This window comes from Juglans regia, chromosome 5 (assembly GCF_001411555.2).
Source record: "Juglans regia cultivar Chandler chromosome 5, Walnut 2.0, whole genome shotgun sequence".
Taxonomy (NCBI): Eukaryota; Viridiplantae; Streptophyta; class Magnoliopsida; order Fagales; family Juglandaceae; genus Juglans; species Juglans regia.
Genome location: NC_049905.1, coordinates 7,630,302 through 7,642,127, shown reverse-complemented (window position 1 = coordinate 7,642,127; position 11,826 = coordinate 7,630,302). Strand labels below are relative to the sequence as shown.

The following is an 11,826-nucleotide window of genomic DNA, read 5'->3' as shown; positions in this document are numbered from 1 at the left end:
GGACATATGCAATTTGCCGAACCACGTATATTGTGCATTATGTGCTTGAATGTGTTGCTTTTACTTTATCTGTCATATTTGGTGTATGTTTGCACAACATTTCACAACAACTAGTATCAAGAGTCAAGGTCGAATCTGAAGGAGAATGATAGCAAGAGATAAAATGAATGCACCCCGGATCGAAAAGTTCGACGACACTGATTTTGGGTACTGGAAGATGTAGATCGAGGATTATCTCTATGGGAAGAGGCTCCACCTTCCACTGTTGGGAAAGAAGTCAAAGAGCATGGATGATGCTGAGTGGACCTTGTTAGATCGACAGGTTCTGAGGATTGTTCGGTTGACCATGTCTAAAAAAGTGGCACACAATGTCAGTAAGGAGAGAACCACGATGGATCTCATGACGACTTTATCAGGTATGTATGAAAAGCCGTCGGCGAACAACAAAATGCACTTAATGAAGAAATTGTTTAATCTGAAAATGTCGGAAAGTATGTCTATAGCTCAACACTTGAATGAATTTAATACGATCACAAATCAACTGTCTTCTGTAGAGATTGAGTTTGATGATGAGATCAAAGTATTGATTCTGTTGGCATCGTTGCCAAATAGTTGGTAAGACATGAAGATGGTTGTGAGTAGTTCAATCGATAAGACGAAACTAAACTTTGACGACATAAGTGACATGGTACTTGCTGAAGAGGTACATAGGAGAGACTCGGGTGAGTTCTCAGATTCAAGATCGACCCTGAATGTTGATAATCGGGGTAGAGGACATGACAGGTCAAGCTCCAAGAGCAGGGGGAAGAGCAAGATGAGATCTGGACAGCAGATCACATGCTGGAGTTGTGGCAAACTGGACCACATCAAGAGAAACTGCAGGAATCAAGAAAGTTTTGAGAATGATGCTGTGAATGTAGTGGCAAAAGAAATTCATGACGTCTTACTTCTTGCAATGCACAGTCCAATTGATGATTGAGTGTTGGATTCAGGGGCTTTGTTTCATAGCTCCTCACATTGAGAAATCATGCAAAATTATGTTATTGGTGATATTGGGAATATGTATGCTGCTGATGGAGAGGTACTGGATATAGTGGGAGTGGGTGATGTGTGCATCACACTTCCAAACAGGGGAGTGTGGACTTTACAGTAAGTCAGACAAATTCCAGATCTGAAGAAAAACTTGATCTCTGTGGAAGAGCTTGATGACAGCAATTTTGCAATAGCATTCTCTGGAGGAATTTGGAAGATCACTAAGGGTGTGCTGGTCTTAGCGCATAGTAAGAGATCTAACTCTTTGTATTTAATATCAGGGTCCAGTAATGTGAAAGAAAATACAAAAGTGCAAAAAGGCAGGCTTGATCACACGAAACATATGAGGAAGCCAAAAAGAGTCAGCTTTGTCGTTCCTCATGAAAGCCTGGGAAATTTGGCTAAGGTTACCAAGATTGGTTCAAGACCATATACTCCTGGTGTAGTGGGAGTTGTGTCGCCCTATGGATGTGCTGACTAAAGATGATGTACGTGGAATACTGAAATCAAGCTTGACTTCAGTGCATATTCTAGCTTGAAGACGGGATTTGTGAGCTGTAGAGATGATAGGGCTTGACTGGAAACAGTGGCTAGTATGTGGAGACTCAATCTCCAAGTGAAAGATTATTGGAGTGTGGAGACTGATTTGAAGCTGAAAAAGGTGTTTGCTTGATGTGCACTCAACGTGCACTAGAGTGAAACTCAACCCGTGAGTTCGCTCAACATGCGCTCAACAGTGGACTCGAGCGAAGCTTAATCCGTGAGTTCACTCGAGCCTCGCTCGACAGTGAGCTTGAGCAAGACATAAACCGTAGTGTTCACTCGAAACCCCACTTGAGCCAATATTGATTTGACTATTTGTTCGAGGCGCGCTCAACACGCCTCTCAAGCGAAGAATATAGATTTTGCTAATTATGATTTTCAGCACCGTTTGCTATATATTTATCGTATTTGACTTGTGTTTGACAATTTTTCAACATATTTTGAGAGAAAATAATTGTTAAGTGAATGCATATTATGTGAGAGCAAAAAGCCCTAAAGAATGTGAGTTGAGATTGAGTAATTGTCATCTCCTCTGGTTAATAAGATTTCTGCAACTCTGTAGATGTAAATAATTTGCCGAATCACGTATCGTGTATCATGTGCTTGATTGTGTTATTTTTACTGTAATTGTCATCGTTGATGTGTGTTTACATAACATTTCACAACATTTCATGTGGTGCATTGAATCAGCTTTACAATAAAATTAACTTTACAAATTTACTTGCCACATCAAATCACGTGAATTTGTCAGTTTACTTTTGTAAAATCCATTTATGACTAAAGTATTTCTCTTTAACATAACATCATCGCATTAGAAGTCTTAAGTTCAACCTCTACTTCACACTTCACCTACATTTTAAAGATTCCATATATCGAGCTCACAAATAAAAAAGGAGCTCAACCATGCCTGAGCTTGAACTAAACAATGAAATTCACTTCCCTCTCATTAGATTAAGCTATTGAGATGAACAGTAATTTATTGGTCTCACATCCGAAAATGTGAACTTGTATGCCTTTTGGCAATCAAGTGCAGGATTTAATCTGTTCACCTCCTACTAAAATTCTAATCCAGTCTAGCTTGCAGCAATCACCATAAATAAAAGGGAGATGTCCAAGTTTCAATGCAATCACTAAAAACTAGCGAATGCCAAAACGATTTGTGCCAGTAGTTGGAACCACAAATTACTAATAATATGCACTAAATCTTTACATAACCCATTCTGATTGGGTGCCTGAGTGATTATAAAAAAATACCATCAGCTAATTACCACTCTGGCTGAAAGAGCCATTACTTGACGTACAAAATAATAAGGTAGATTTTATGAAACAGTAAGACAGGCGGCTCAAGGAAGCTTCAAACAGGTGACCTAGTATCATGATAGTATACAAGTTCACAGAAAGAAAAAAAAAAAAAAAAAAAAAAAAAAGGAAACAAGTTCATAGACTAACCAAAACGACTTGGGTGTATTGGAAGCTCGACTGGTACATATTTTCAATTTGCGCTTTCACTTCAAAAGCTTGGACTCAATATCTTCCAAGCTCAGCCCTTTGGTCTCCGGGACAACGAGCACTACAAACAAAAGTGACAACAAAGCAATAGCCCCGAAAAGAAGGAAGAGATTTTCCGCTCCTAACAACTCCTGCAATATAAGCAAATCACTCCACATTCAAAATCACAGGGAATGAGAACTTTAAACAATGAGATAACCAGCTTTGAAAGGAATGGATGGATTCATAAAAGTAAATCAATACCTTCAATGGTGAGAATGCAAAGGTTACAATGGCATTTGAGCCAAAGTTAGTAAGAGCTGCAAGACTAATCCCTCGCCCTCTTGTCCGAAGTGGGAATATCTCTGACACCATAAGCCAACTGATCGGGCCAAATGAAATCTGACAGTCCATTCAAAGAACAGAAATCTGTTAATGAATCAACATTCACATTAACCTTGTAATAAAGAAAAAACTGCCATTACTCGTTATACATAACTGCTTTCCTTTTATTTTTATTTCTTCAGAAAGTTCTAAATCAAGGTAGCTTTCTGACGTAGACTTTTCAGTGGATGTTACAAGTTTGAATTCAGCCACTTTTGCAACACTCTAGTATTTCTCCTCAGAATTATATTTGATTCTCTGAAAGAAATAGTGCAGAAAATTTCAATCCTTAAAAGACAAAATGTTACCTGGTAGCAACCGACATAGAGAAGTAGACTGGCTACAGCAACAATAGGGAACCCTCCGAGAAATTTATAATAAGCAGAAAGCATAAATAAAGAAAGAGCCTGTAGTAATTTAAAGAAAAGCAGATTTAAACTTTCATCATAATTTTTATCAGCGAAAATCCAATGATTAAAATCATTTAATAGATAGATGGTCATAAGTGATATACAAGCCCGCTGACTCCTCCGATTAGCAGGGGTCTTCTCCCAAGATCATCTACTTTTAGGATAGCTATCCATGTCATCAGGAACTGAAGGAGGAAACATCACAAATTTATTAGTATTACCATTAGCTTTACCAAGACAAATATGCTGGGAGACTCTCCCCCATATTCAAAGACATAACTAGAAGATTATTACTTACTTTGAACACGCCAATTACAACAGAAACTCGGGTAGCATCAGAGGCCGCAGAAAACCCAGCAGTCTTATCAGAATAACAAAGAATATTGTGTGGTTAAGTGAACTGACGTAAAGGAATGCATTTAATGAAAATCAAAGATTTTTATAAACAACAAGTACCTGAAGTATTGGACCTGCATAATATAGAACGCTTGGTTGCCCAGTTATCTGTCACAGTCAGGTGGTAAATTGGCTTGCCAACTAGAAAAACTCCACATTTCTCCATTATATGCTTGTTGGAACTCAAGTTCAAAATGAAAATAAAAGAGGCAATTCAAAACAGCGAAAGGGTAAAATACCTGTTGAAAAAGGACCAGCCCCCCACCAATTAGGAAGGCTTTCAAACTTGAGCCTTGAAAGACCTCCAAGAAACTGCCCTCAGACTCCTGATCCGCATATGCAGATTTCAATGAGACCAATGTGTCTTCTATTTGCCTTTCAGACAGCTTGTCACCAGGAGGACGGCCCCTTAGTTTGCTCAGAGCAAGAAATGCTTTCTCTTTATAATCTTGTAATAAACCTTTTCCTTGGACGGCCCTAAGAAGCAGCCAGCGTGGAGATGGTGGAAGACTCCACATGCCGAGTCCCATAATAAGAGCAATCGGTGCACTAGCTCCAAACATGTAACGCCACCCTCCAACTACATCAATCTGAAAGCTTCCAATAAAATAGCCCAACTGCAGAAGAAATCATTTTTTAGCTTGTCACTAAATATAAGAAAGTGAACAACATGATTGTCAAGAATAATAAAGGAGTACACAATACCAGAATCCCAAGAACTATGAAGAGCTCCTTTACAGATATTAGAGTTCCACGAATCTGAGATGGGCAAGTTTCTGCAATATAGAGAGGAGCCCCATGCATGGCCTGACAAACAAATTCACTTATAAAGTTGGTGGAGTATGACCAAGTACATCATAGCAGCTAAGTCCACACAAAATAGTAGTGGAGTTTAAAAAAAAGCCCACCAAACCAATACCAAGGCCATAGAGCAGCCGTCCCACTAAAAGAACAACAAGGGCTGGAGAATAGGCAGTGGTCAGACCACCAAGAGCATATAGCACAGCTGCCGTGATAAGTTCTCGCCTCCTCCCTTTGTGATAAAATCCATTATATTAGATAAAAACTCGTAAACAAGCTCTAAGGACAGGACAGAGAAAATTAGGACATACCAAGGAAGTCTGAAATTGGATAGACAAGAAGGGAACCAAGAAGAGCTCCATAAAGGGAACCACTAACCTGAATTGAGTGTATTAACATATCATAGGAGGTTTTTGGAAGAAAAAAACTGCAAGTTTCCAGAACAATAGTAGATTATGTGACTATGATCCTTGAACCGTACCACAAGTCCAAGCTGAATGGCTGAAAGATTGAACCAAGTTGTTCCACTGAGCTCAGGTGACTGTCAAATCATCAAGGTACAACAAGAAGAAAAATGCATATTTTGGATCATTTGGTGGTTATTAGAACAACAAGAAAGATGGCTGAAAGAAAATCAAATACATGAGAAAGAAGTAAATGAAAATTATATATAGATATGCACCTGTAATGAGATGGTAGCACTGGAGGTGGCACCAATGTCATACCCAAACAACAAACCTCCCAAGGCTGGGAACAGAAACCTAAAATTGTAGGAACAAAATTAAATTGAGGCAATGATTTGATTATCTTTTCCTTGAAAAAAATATGTCAATACAAAAACCATAGTCACGTACTATTTCTTGATTCACGCTACTCTCTTTACATCCAAACAGCCATGAAAAATCCCACTACCATGAATTAGCCATAGCCAACATATTGAAAAGCACCGGTCTTGCTTTGACACCGAAACTAAAAGAGAAGTAATTCCAATATTCTATCTAGTTTCATCAAGGTTGAAGATCCAATTTTGAGATTGCATTTGCACGTCACAAAAACCATAGCTCGCACTAAAAAATGACAAATAAGTGTCACCCGCATCAATTCTGGCGCAAGAACTAAGGAATACTTTGGTATTTTCAACACCCATCAAATACATAGAAAAAGCAGAACACGGATTTGCCAAAAAGATGTAATACACGCGTTAAAATAAAGAGAAAGTGGTAGAAACGCACGGCAAAATCACAGAAGACCAAGTAAATTTCTCCTGATACGTTGCGTCAGAAACAAGCGACTCACCCTCTTCCCCAGAAGCATCCACTTTCTGTACTCCTACCTGCCCACAAAACCAAAAGAGAAACAAAAATCAAACAAAGCACAGGAGGAAACAAAAAATGAGGGAAATTGGGTCCTCACATTGAATCTGCTTGGACGGCCAGAGAGCAAAGGGAGCTTCGGGAACGTTGGAAAATTGGCCTTAAAATGACTGTCATAAGATAAACACGGGCATGTCCTCCGTTGAGTGCAACAGATGAAAGCTTGTGATGGTTTCGTTCGATGAGTTGGGTGAGAATGTAAGAGTTCGAGGATGAAGAGAGGTTGAGTTGAGGCAGTGCAAGCCATATGAGGAAGTGGTGACCGAATATTACGATCAAGCTGTTGATGGCTCCCGCTCTATTATCTTGTTCTTCAGTGTTTTGGGGTGTTTTCTGTGGTCCAATCTTGATAGTTTTGTCGGCATTGACCTTTGATGGTTACGGACCTGTGGCCTCTCTACACGCTATGAATTTTGAAAAAATCTGGGGAGCAGCCACTGCTTGGGAAGCAGCCACTGTTTGGGGAGTAGCCTACGTGGCTTAAGCGAAATGAACAAAAACTCCTTACAACAAAACCCACGTTCGGCACTTCCCTCTCTCACATTTCACCCATTTCAAAACAGTATGTTTGATTTCCTCCTCCCCCATCCCAGCCCGCGTTCCTTCAGTAGGTCTCGAAGTCCATCAAGGATGGGCTTCAATTCCCCGTGGGTCGAATTGCTCGGTATTTGAAGAAGGGTCGCTACGCTCAGAGGACAGGCTCTGGTGCTCCGATCTACCTCGCCGCGGTTCTTGAATATCTCGCTGCTGAGGTACTTTTAGATCCAACCGGAGGCATGTCCTTTTGGCCGTGAGGAACGACGAGGAACTGGGAAAGTTGCTACAGGGGGTAACCATTGCTAGCGGCGGAGTTCTACCGAACATCAACCCCATCTTGCTGCCCAAGAAAACAGCTACTGAATCTGATAAAGCCTCTAAATCGGCGAAGAAGAACCCTAAGAAAAGCCTCTCCATTTCTACTCATTTTGTATGCTAGGGTTTTCTTGGTTTTATTTTTTTCGTTTTTGTTTGTGGGCTTACAATCTGGTTTACTCTGTTGGTAACAAAATTTGATTTTTTTTTTTTTCCTTTCCATTGTTTCGTATGAAGGTCGTATTTGCAGCAATTGGGTCATTTCGGAGACTCTGGTTTCTCATCGATTTGGTGGAAGTTTATCTCATAGTTTGTCTGTTTTCTTTAATTTGATATTTTTCGTCGGGGGGTTTTCCTCAATTGCGTGAGCATTCATTGATGTGTTTTATTAAATAAAAAAAAAATATCGAGGAATATTATTATAATTTTATAAAGGTTTTAGTGATAAAATTGTTTAAATTTGTATAAACAGTCTCTATTTAAGAACAGTACGTAAATTAACTTTAATGTTAATTGTACTTAATAAAAATTTATAAAAAACATACTTTTTCGTGTGCCAATTATTAATATGCTACAAATTATGAAATATAAAATTTAAAATTTGAATTTAAAAATAAAATCAATAAAATGAGTTTTATACGTAAAATTATAAATATATGTAGTATTACTTATATAAACTGCCAGCATCTTCTGTCCACCATGAGGTGGTCCCCGACCACCATGGCCAGCGTGTGGAGAGGGGAGAAAAGAAAAGAAAAAAAAAATAAGAAGAGACGTGGCACACTGGTAATGTGCCACATCAGTATGTGAGATTCCTTTGTGGAATCCATTTGTGTCTATAGTATTTTCATTTTCAAAATCAAGATTCTGACCCAGCAGACAATCAATTCAGACGAAGCACAGCTACAACTTCTCTATTGTGAGTTAAGAGCTGGTGATATATTTGGTTGTATTTTGTGTATAAGTTTTGATGATAGCCACTAGGGGTAATAAACTGTCCGGTCGGACCAAACGAACCGACTGGACCGACCATTTCGATCAGGACTGGACCGGACCGAGACTTAGATCGGTCCGGTCCGGTCCACATTTTAGAGGATCGAAAACATTCGGTCTAGTCCACGGTCTAGGATTTTTTCGGACCGGACCGGACCGAATGAAAAATAAAAAATATATATACATATTTTATATATAATAATTGTACAATTAACAATATAAATTTTTAAATATATTATTAATACTTGTTAATATTCTATAAATTAATAATATTTTATATATATCTTCATCTAACCTATCACTATTAACAATATAAAATTTTATATATGCTATTAACATTTGTTAATATTCTATAAATTAATAAATATATAATATCAATTAGTTAATTATATAGTAATTATATAAATTAATAATATAATTTTCATCTAATTTATTATCATTGACCATATAAAATATTTTTTTATTACGTTTGTTACATAATCCACATTAATAAGTCACTTAATTTAATTTAATATTTTAAATAAATTTTGTTATTAATTATTTAAAAAAAAAAAAGCTGGACCGGACCGATAGCTATGGGTCAGATCCGGTCCCTTTGGGTGTTTGGTCCGGTCCGGTCTGGAAAAATGATGAATCGAAAATATTCAATTCATCGTCGGACCGGACCAGACTAGACCGTTTGCAGCCCTAATGACTACAGTATCATGTACTGCTAAGAGAGCATATCTTACATTCCAATATGAGAGAGCGTTTAATTCTAGAGAGATGAGAGAGAGATGGAGAGATATGGGAATAGACTGGGGAGCAGAATGTTTGAAGAGGGGGAGTGAAAGAGATTATGTGCATGTGGGTGCAAAATTATTTTTGCAAAAATGTCTACGCGGCAGCTTATGATTGAATGGTATAAAAATAGAGTTTTGCTACACAACTTCCACTACACTCCACACTCCACACTTTTTTAAATTTTTTAAATTTTTAAGATTTTTTTAAAATTTTTTTTTGAATTTATTCTTTTTAAATTATTTCAAATTTTTTATTCATTATTCATATAATAAATATTTAATAAAAAATAAAAATTAAAAATTAAAAATAATGTGGAGTGTGGAGGTTGTGTGAATAGTAGGAGGTTGAGTAGATTTTTTGATAAAAATAACATCCTCACCCGATTGGTTGGGCATGTCACTCTTACAAATAGGGAAAATCCACATTTTTAAATAAATAACATATAATATTTTTAAGAATATATATATATATATATATATATATATAAATTTTACTACGTAACTTTCACTGCCCTCCATATTTTTTTTCCGGAAAGGAAGGAAAAATCCGAACGAAACGTCGTGTCTCACATTGTGGAAGTTAAAAGCAATAAACCGCTACGGAAACTCTTGACCGTTCAGAAAAGGAAGAGCATGTGTAAGAATAAGAAGATGACCGTTACTGTTAACTGTCATTCAAAATTCATTATCCTTTTTTCTTGAGTTCTAACCCTTCATAACTGACGCCTTAGTTTCCGCTTTGCCTAAGAAAAAGTCGTATTTCTTTTCACTCCCACCTTGAAAATCATCAATCCAATATATATATATAAAAAAAAAAAAAAAAAAAACCGTGCCCATATGATCAGTGACTGAGTTTGTGATCTGTGGTGTGACAAAAGAAACCTCAAAAATCGTTTCAAGCTTCGGAAAATGGAAGCAAAACCCAAGGTAGGGAAGCCCCCGACAAGGCTACAGAAGCATGCCCCGGCATCTCTTCAGCTTGACAAGGCTGCCCCCGCCGTTGACCCATCTGCTGTCTCCGGCGAAACTCCCAAGGCAATTCCGTTTCTGTCACCGCTCGTTCTTTCCCCACAACCACTGCCGGAGACAGTAGAGAAACGATCAGGGGAGAGTGGGAGTGATGATCAAAAGGCGAATGGTGAGGAGGAGAAAAGTGAAGTCTTGTCACCGGGTGGGTGGCAACATCCGGCTGCGCCGGCGCTCGCGGATCCCGCCGCCCTGTGTACTAGCTTTCAATCAAAATGCCTACTCGTTGATCATGTACAGTGATTATATATATTGAAAACTCCGTTGGCAGTGCTTGCAAATAGGGATCCATTTTCCTCCCAAACCCCAACGTCTGCCTGCATGTTTTTCTTGAAGGAAGATGACGGCAATGGATGGTCGTCATTGTTGATTCCTTCAAGAAAGATGGGAAGGTGGTTTTCAAGTAATATGTTTGATTATCAATCGCTTGGATGATGAGATGATTTTAAATGAATTGAATAAAATATTTTTAGAATATTATTTTTTAATATTATTATTATTTTAAGATTTGAAAAAATTAAATTATTTTTTATATTTTGTATAAAAATTTAAAAAATTTATAATGATGAGATGAAATCATCTATATATCCATTGTTCATAATTTTTTTGTAAACAATTTATTGCCTTCTTTTAAGATGGCATTCTCTTTTTAAGACACGGGTGATAAATAAAATATTGATCATAAAAATCTTTTTTTTTTTTTTATCCATTATTTTGTACTATTGTTATTGTTCTGAGGTTTTCTCACTTCCATCCTCTTGTATCATCTTTCCTAACCAAATATATTTGCTTGTTTAGAAAAAGAAAAAGAAAAAAAAAAAAAAAGCATCTCTGTATCCAAATTATATCTCTTTTTTTTTTTTTTTTTTGGTTAAGTTTTTTTTTTTTTTTGGCTGAGTAGGGTTTGATTATCTCAATCTTGATACGTAGACTGTCGACAGATTCATCAACATGTTTTATCACCCTTTCAAACAGGGATTTTTCGTTCGTTTTTTTTTCTTTTGCTCGTGCTCTAGAACAAGCCGATGGAATGTCTATTTGAGATTGGATAACTTTGTCCCCAAAGAAGCCCTACACACATCTTAATCAATTTAACCTATTATAAAAACATTTTTCGATAAAAATATTTTCTCAATTTGTTGGCTGAACTTAACAATCTAAGTGGAGGAGAGATAGACATATCAAATGAGTTATACGAATATTTATTACTTATTTAATATTGTCCAAAATATTTATATAAATAACAATAAATAATCTATGACCCACTTGATGCCTTTCAAGTTTGGAACAAATTGAAGAGGCCTTCATACAAACACTTTAAGCGTTTGGATTCGAAGATGACTTGAGATGAGTTGAGATGGATTGTGAATAGTAATGAGATGAGTTGAGATGGATTGTGAATAGTAATGAGATGAGTTATGAATAGTAGTGAAATTTGTAAGTTAAAGTTGCTGAATAGTAATGAATAATAGTGAGATGAGTTGAGATGAGCTGAGATGAGTTGAGATGTCCTACGAATCCAAACGTACCAATTTCTCTACAATGCATCCTGTAAAGAATTATTATATGCTAGTACATAGAACCCGTCATCCATATCACTTAAATAGTAAAATTTGATTTATAAAATTAAAATTTTAACATTTACTAAGTGTGCTAGTACAGTGCATCCTGTAAAGACAATATTCCATCTCCAAATATGAATGGCAAAACTACATCCAGATTAACATATAAAAGATGAGAGGATCA

General features: G+C 37.0%; 2 protein-coding genes and 1 pseudogene across 4 annotated transcripts; 2 read left to right on the top strand and 1 right to left on the bottom strand.

The window, feature by feature from the left end:
- Positions 1–2,706: 2,706 nt before the first annotated feature.
- Positions 2,707–7,039, bottom strand: LOC109017779 (D-xylose-proton symporter-like 3, chloroplastic). 3 transcript variants are annotated; one of them, XR_004801569.1, is made up of 15 exons: positions 6,468–7,039; positions 6,287–6,387; positions 5,737–5,815; positions 5,536–5,595; positions 5,366–5,432; positions 5,162–5,286; positions 4,959–5,060; positions 4,493–4,870; positions 4,314–4,361; positions 4,156–4,218; positions 3,962–4,042; positions 3,756–3,854; positions 3,328–3,465; positions 3,025–3,215; positions 2,707–2,942 (listed from the first exon to the last, which is right to left on the bottom strand). XR_004801569.1 is itself a non-coding variant. In XM_018999970.2 (14 exons), the coding sequence occupies exons 1-14, from the start codon at positions 6,672–6,674 to the stop codon at positions 3,081–3,083; spliced, it is 1,683 nt and encodes a 560-aa protein (XP_018855515.1). In that variant the 5' UTR covers positions 6,675–7,039; the 3' UTR covers positions 2,868–3,080. The 3 variants fall into 3 exon arrangements, 2 of the variants coding, with proteins under 2 accessions (XP_018855515.1, XP_035546255.1); XM_018999970.2 differs by having other exon boundaries at positions 2,868–3,215; XM_035690362.1 differs by having other exon boundaries at positions 2,868–3,215; positions 6,351–6,383; positions 6,468–6,649.
- On the top strand, positions 6,714–7,588 carry LOC109017349 (annotated as a pseudogene).
- A 2,375-nt stretch (positions 7,589–9,963) lies between these two features.
- On the top strand, positions 9,964–10,323 carry LOC109017360. The gene has a single exon (XM_018999647.1). The coding sequence runs from the start codon at positions 9,964–9,966 to the stop codon at positions 10,321–10,323; it is 360 nt and encodes a 119-aa protein (XP_018855192.1).
- The last annotated feature ends 1,503 nt before the right edge of the window (positions 10,324–11,826 follow it).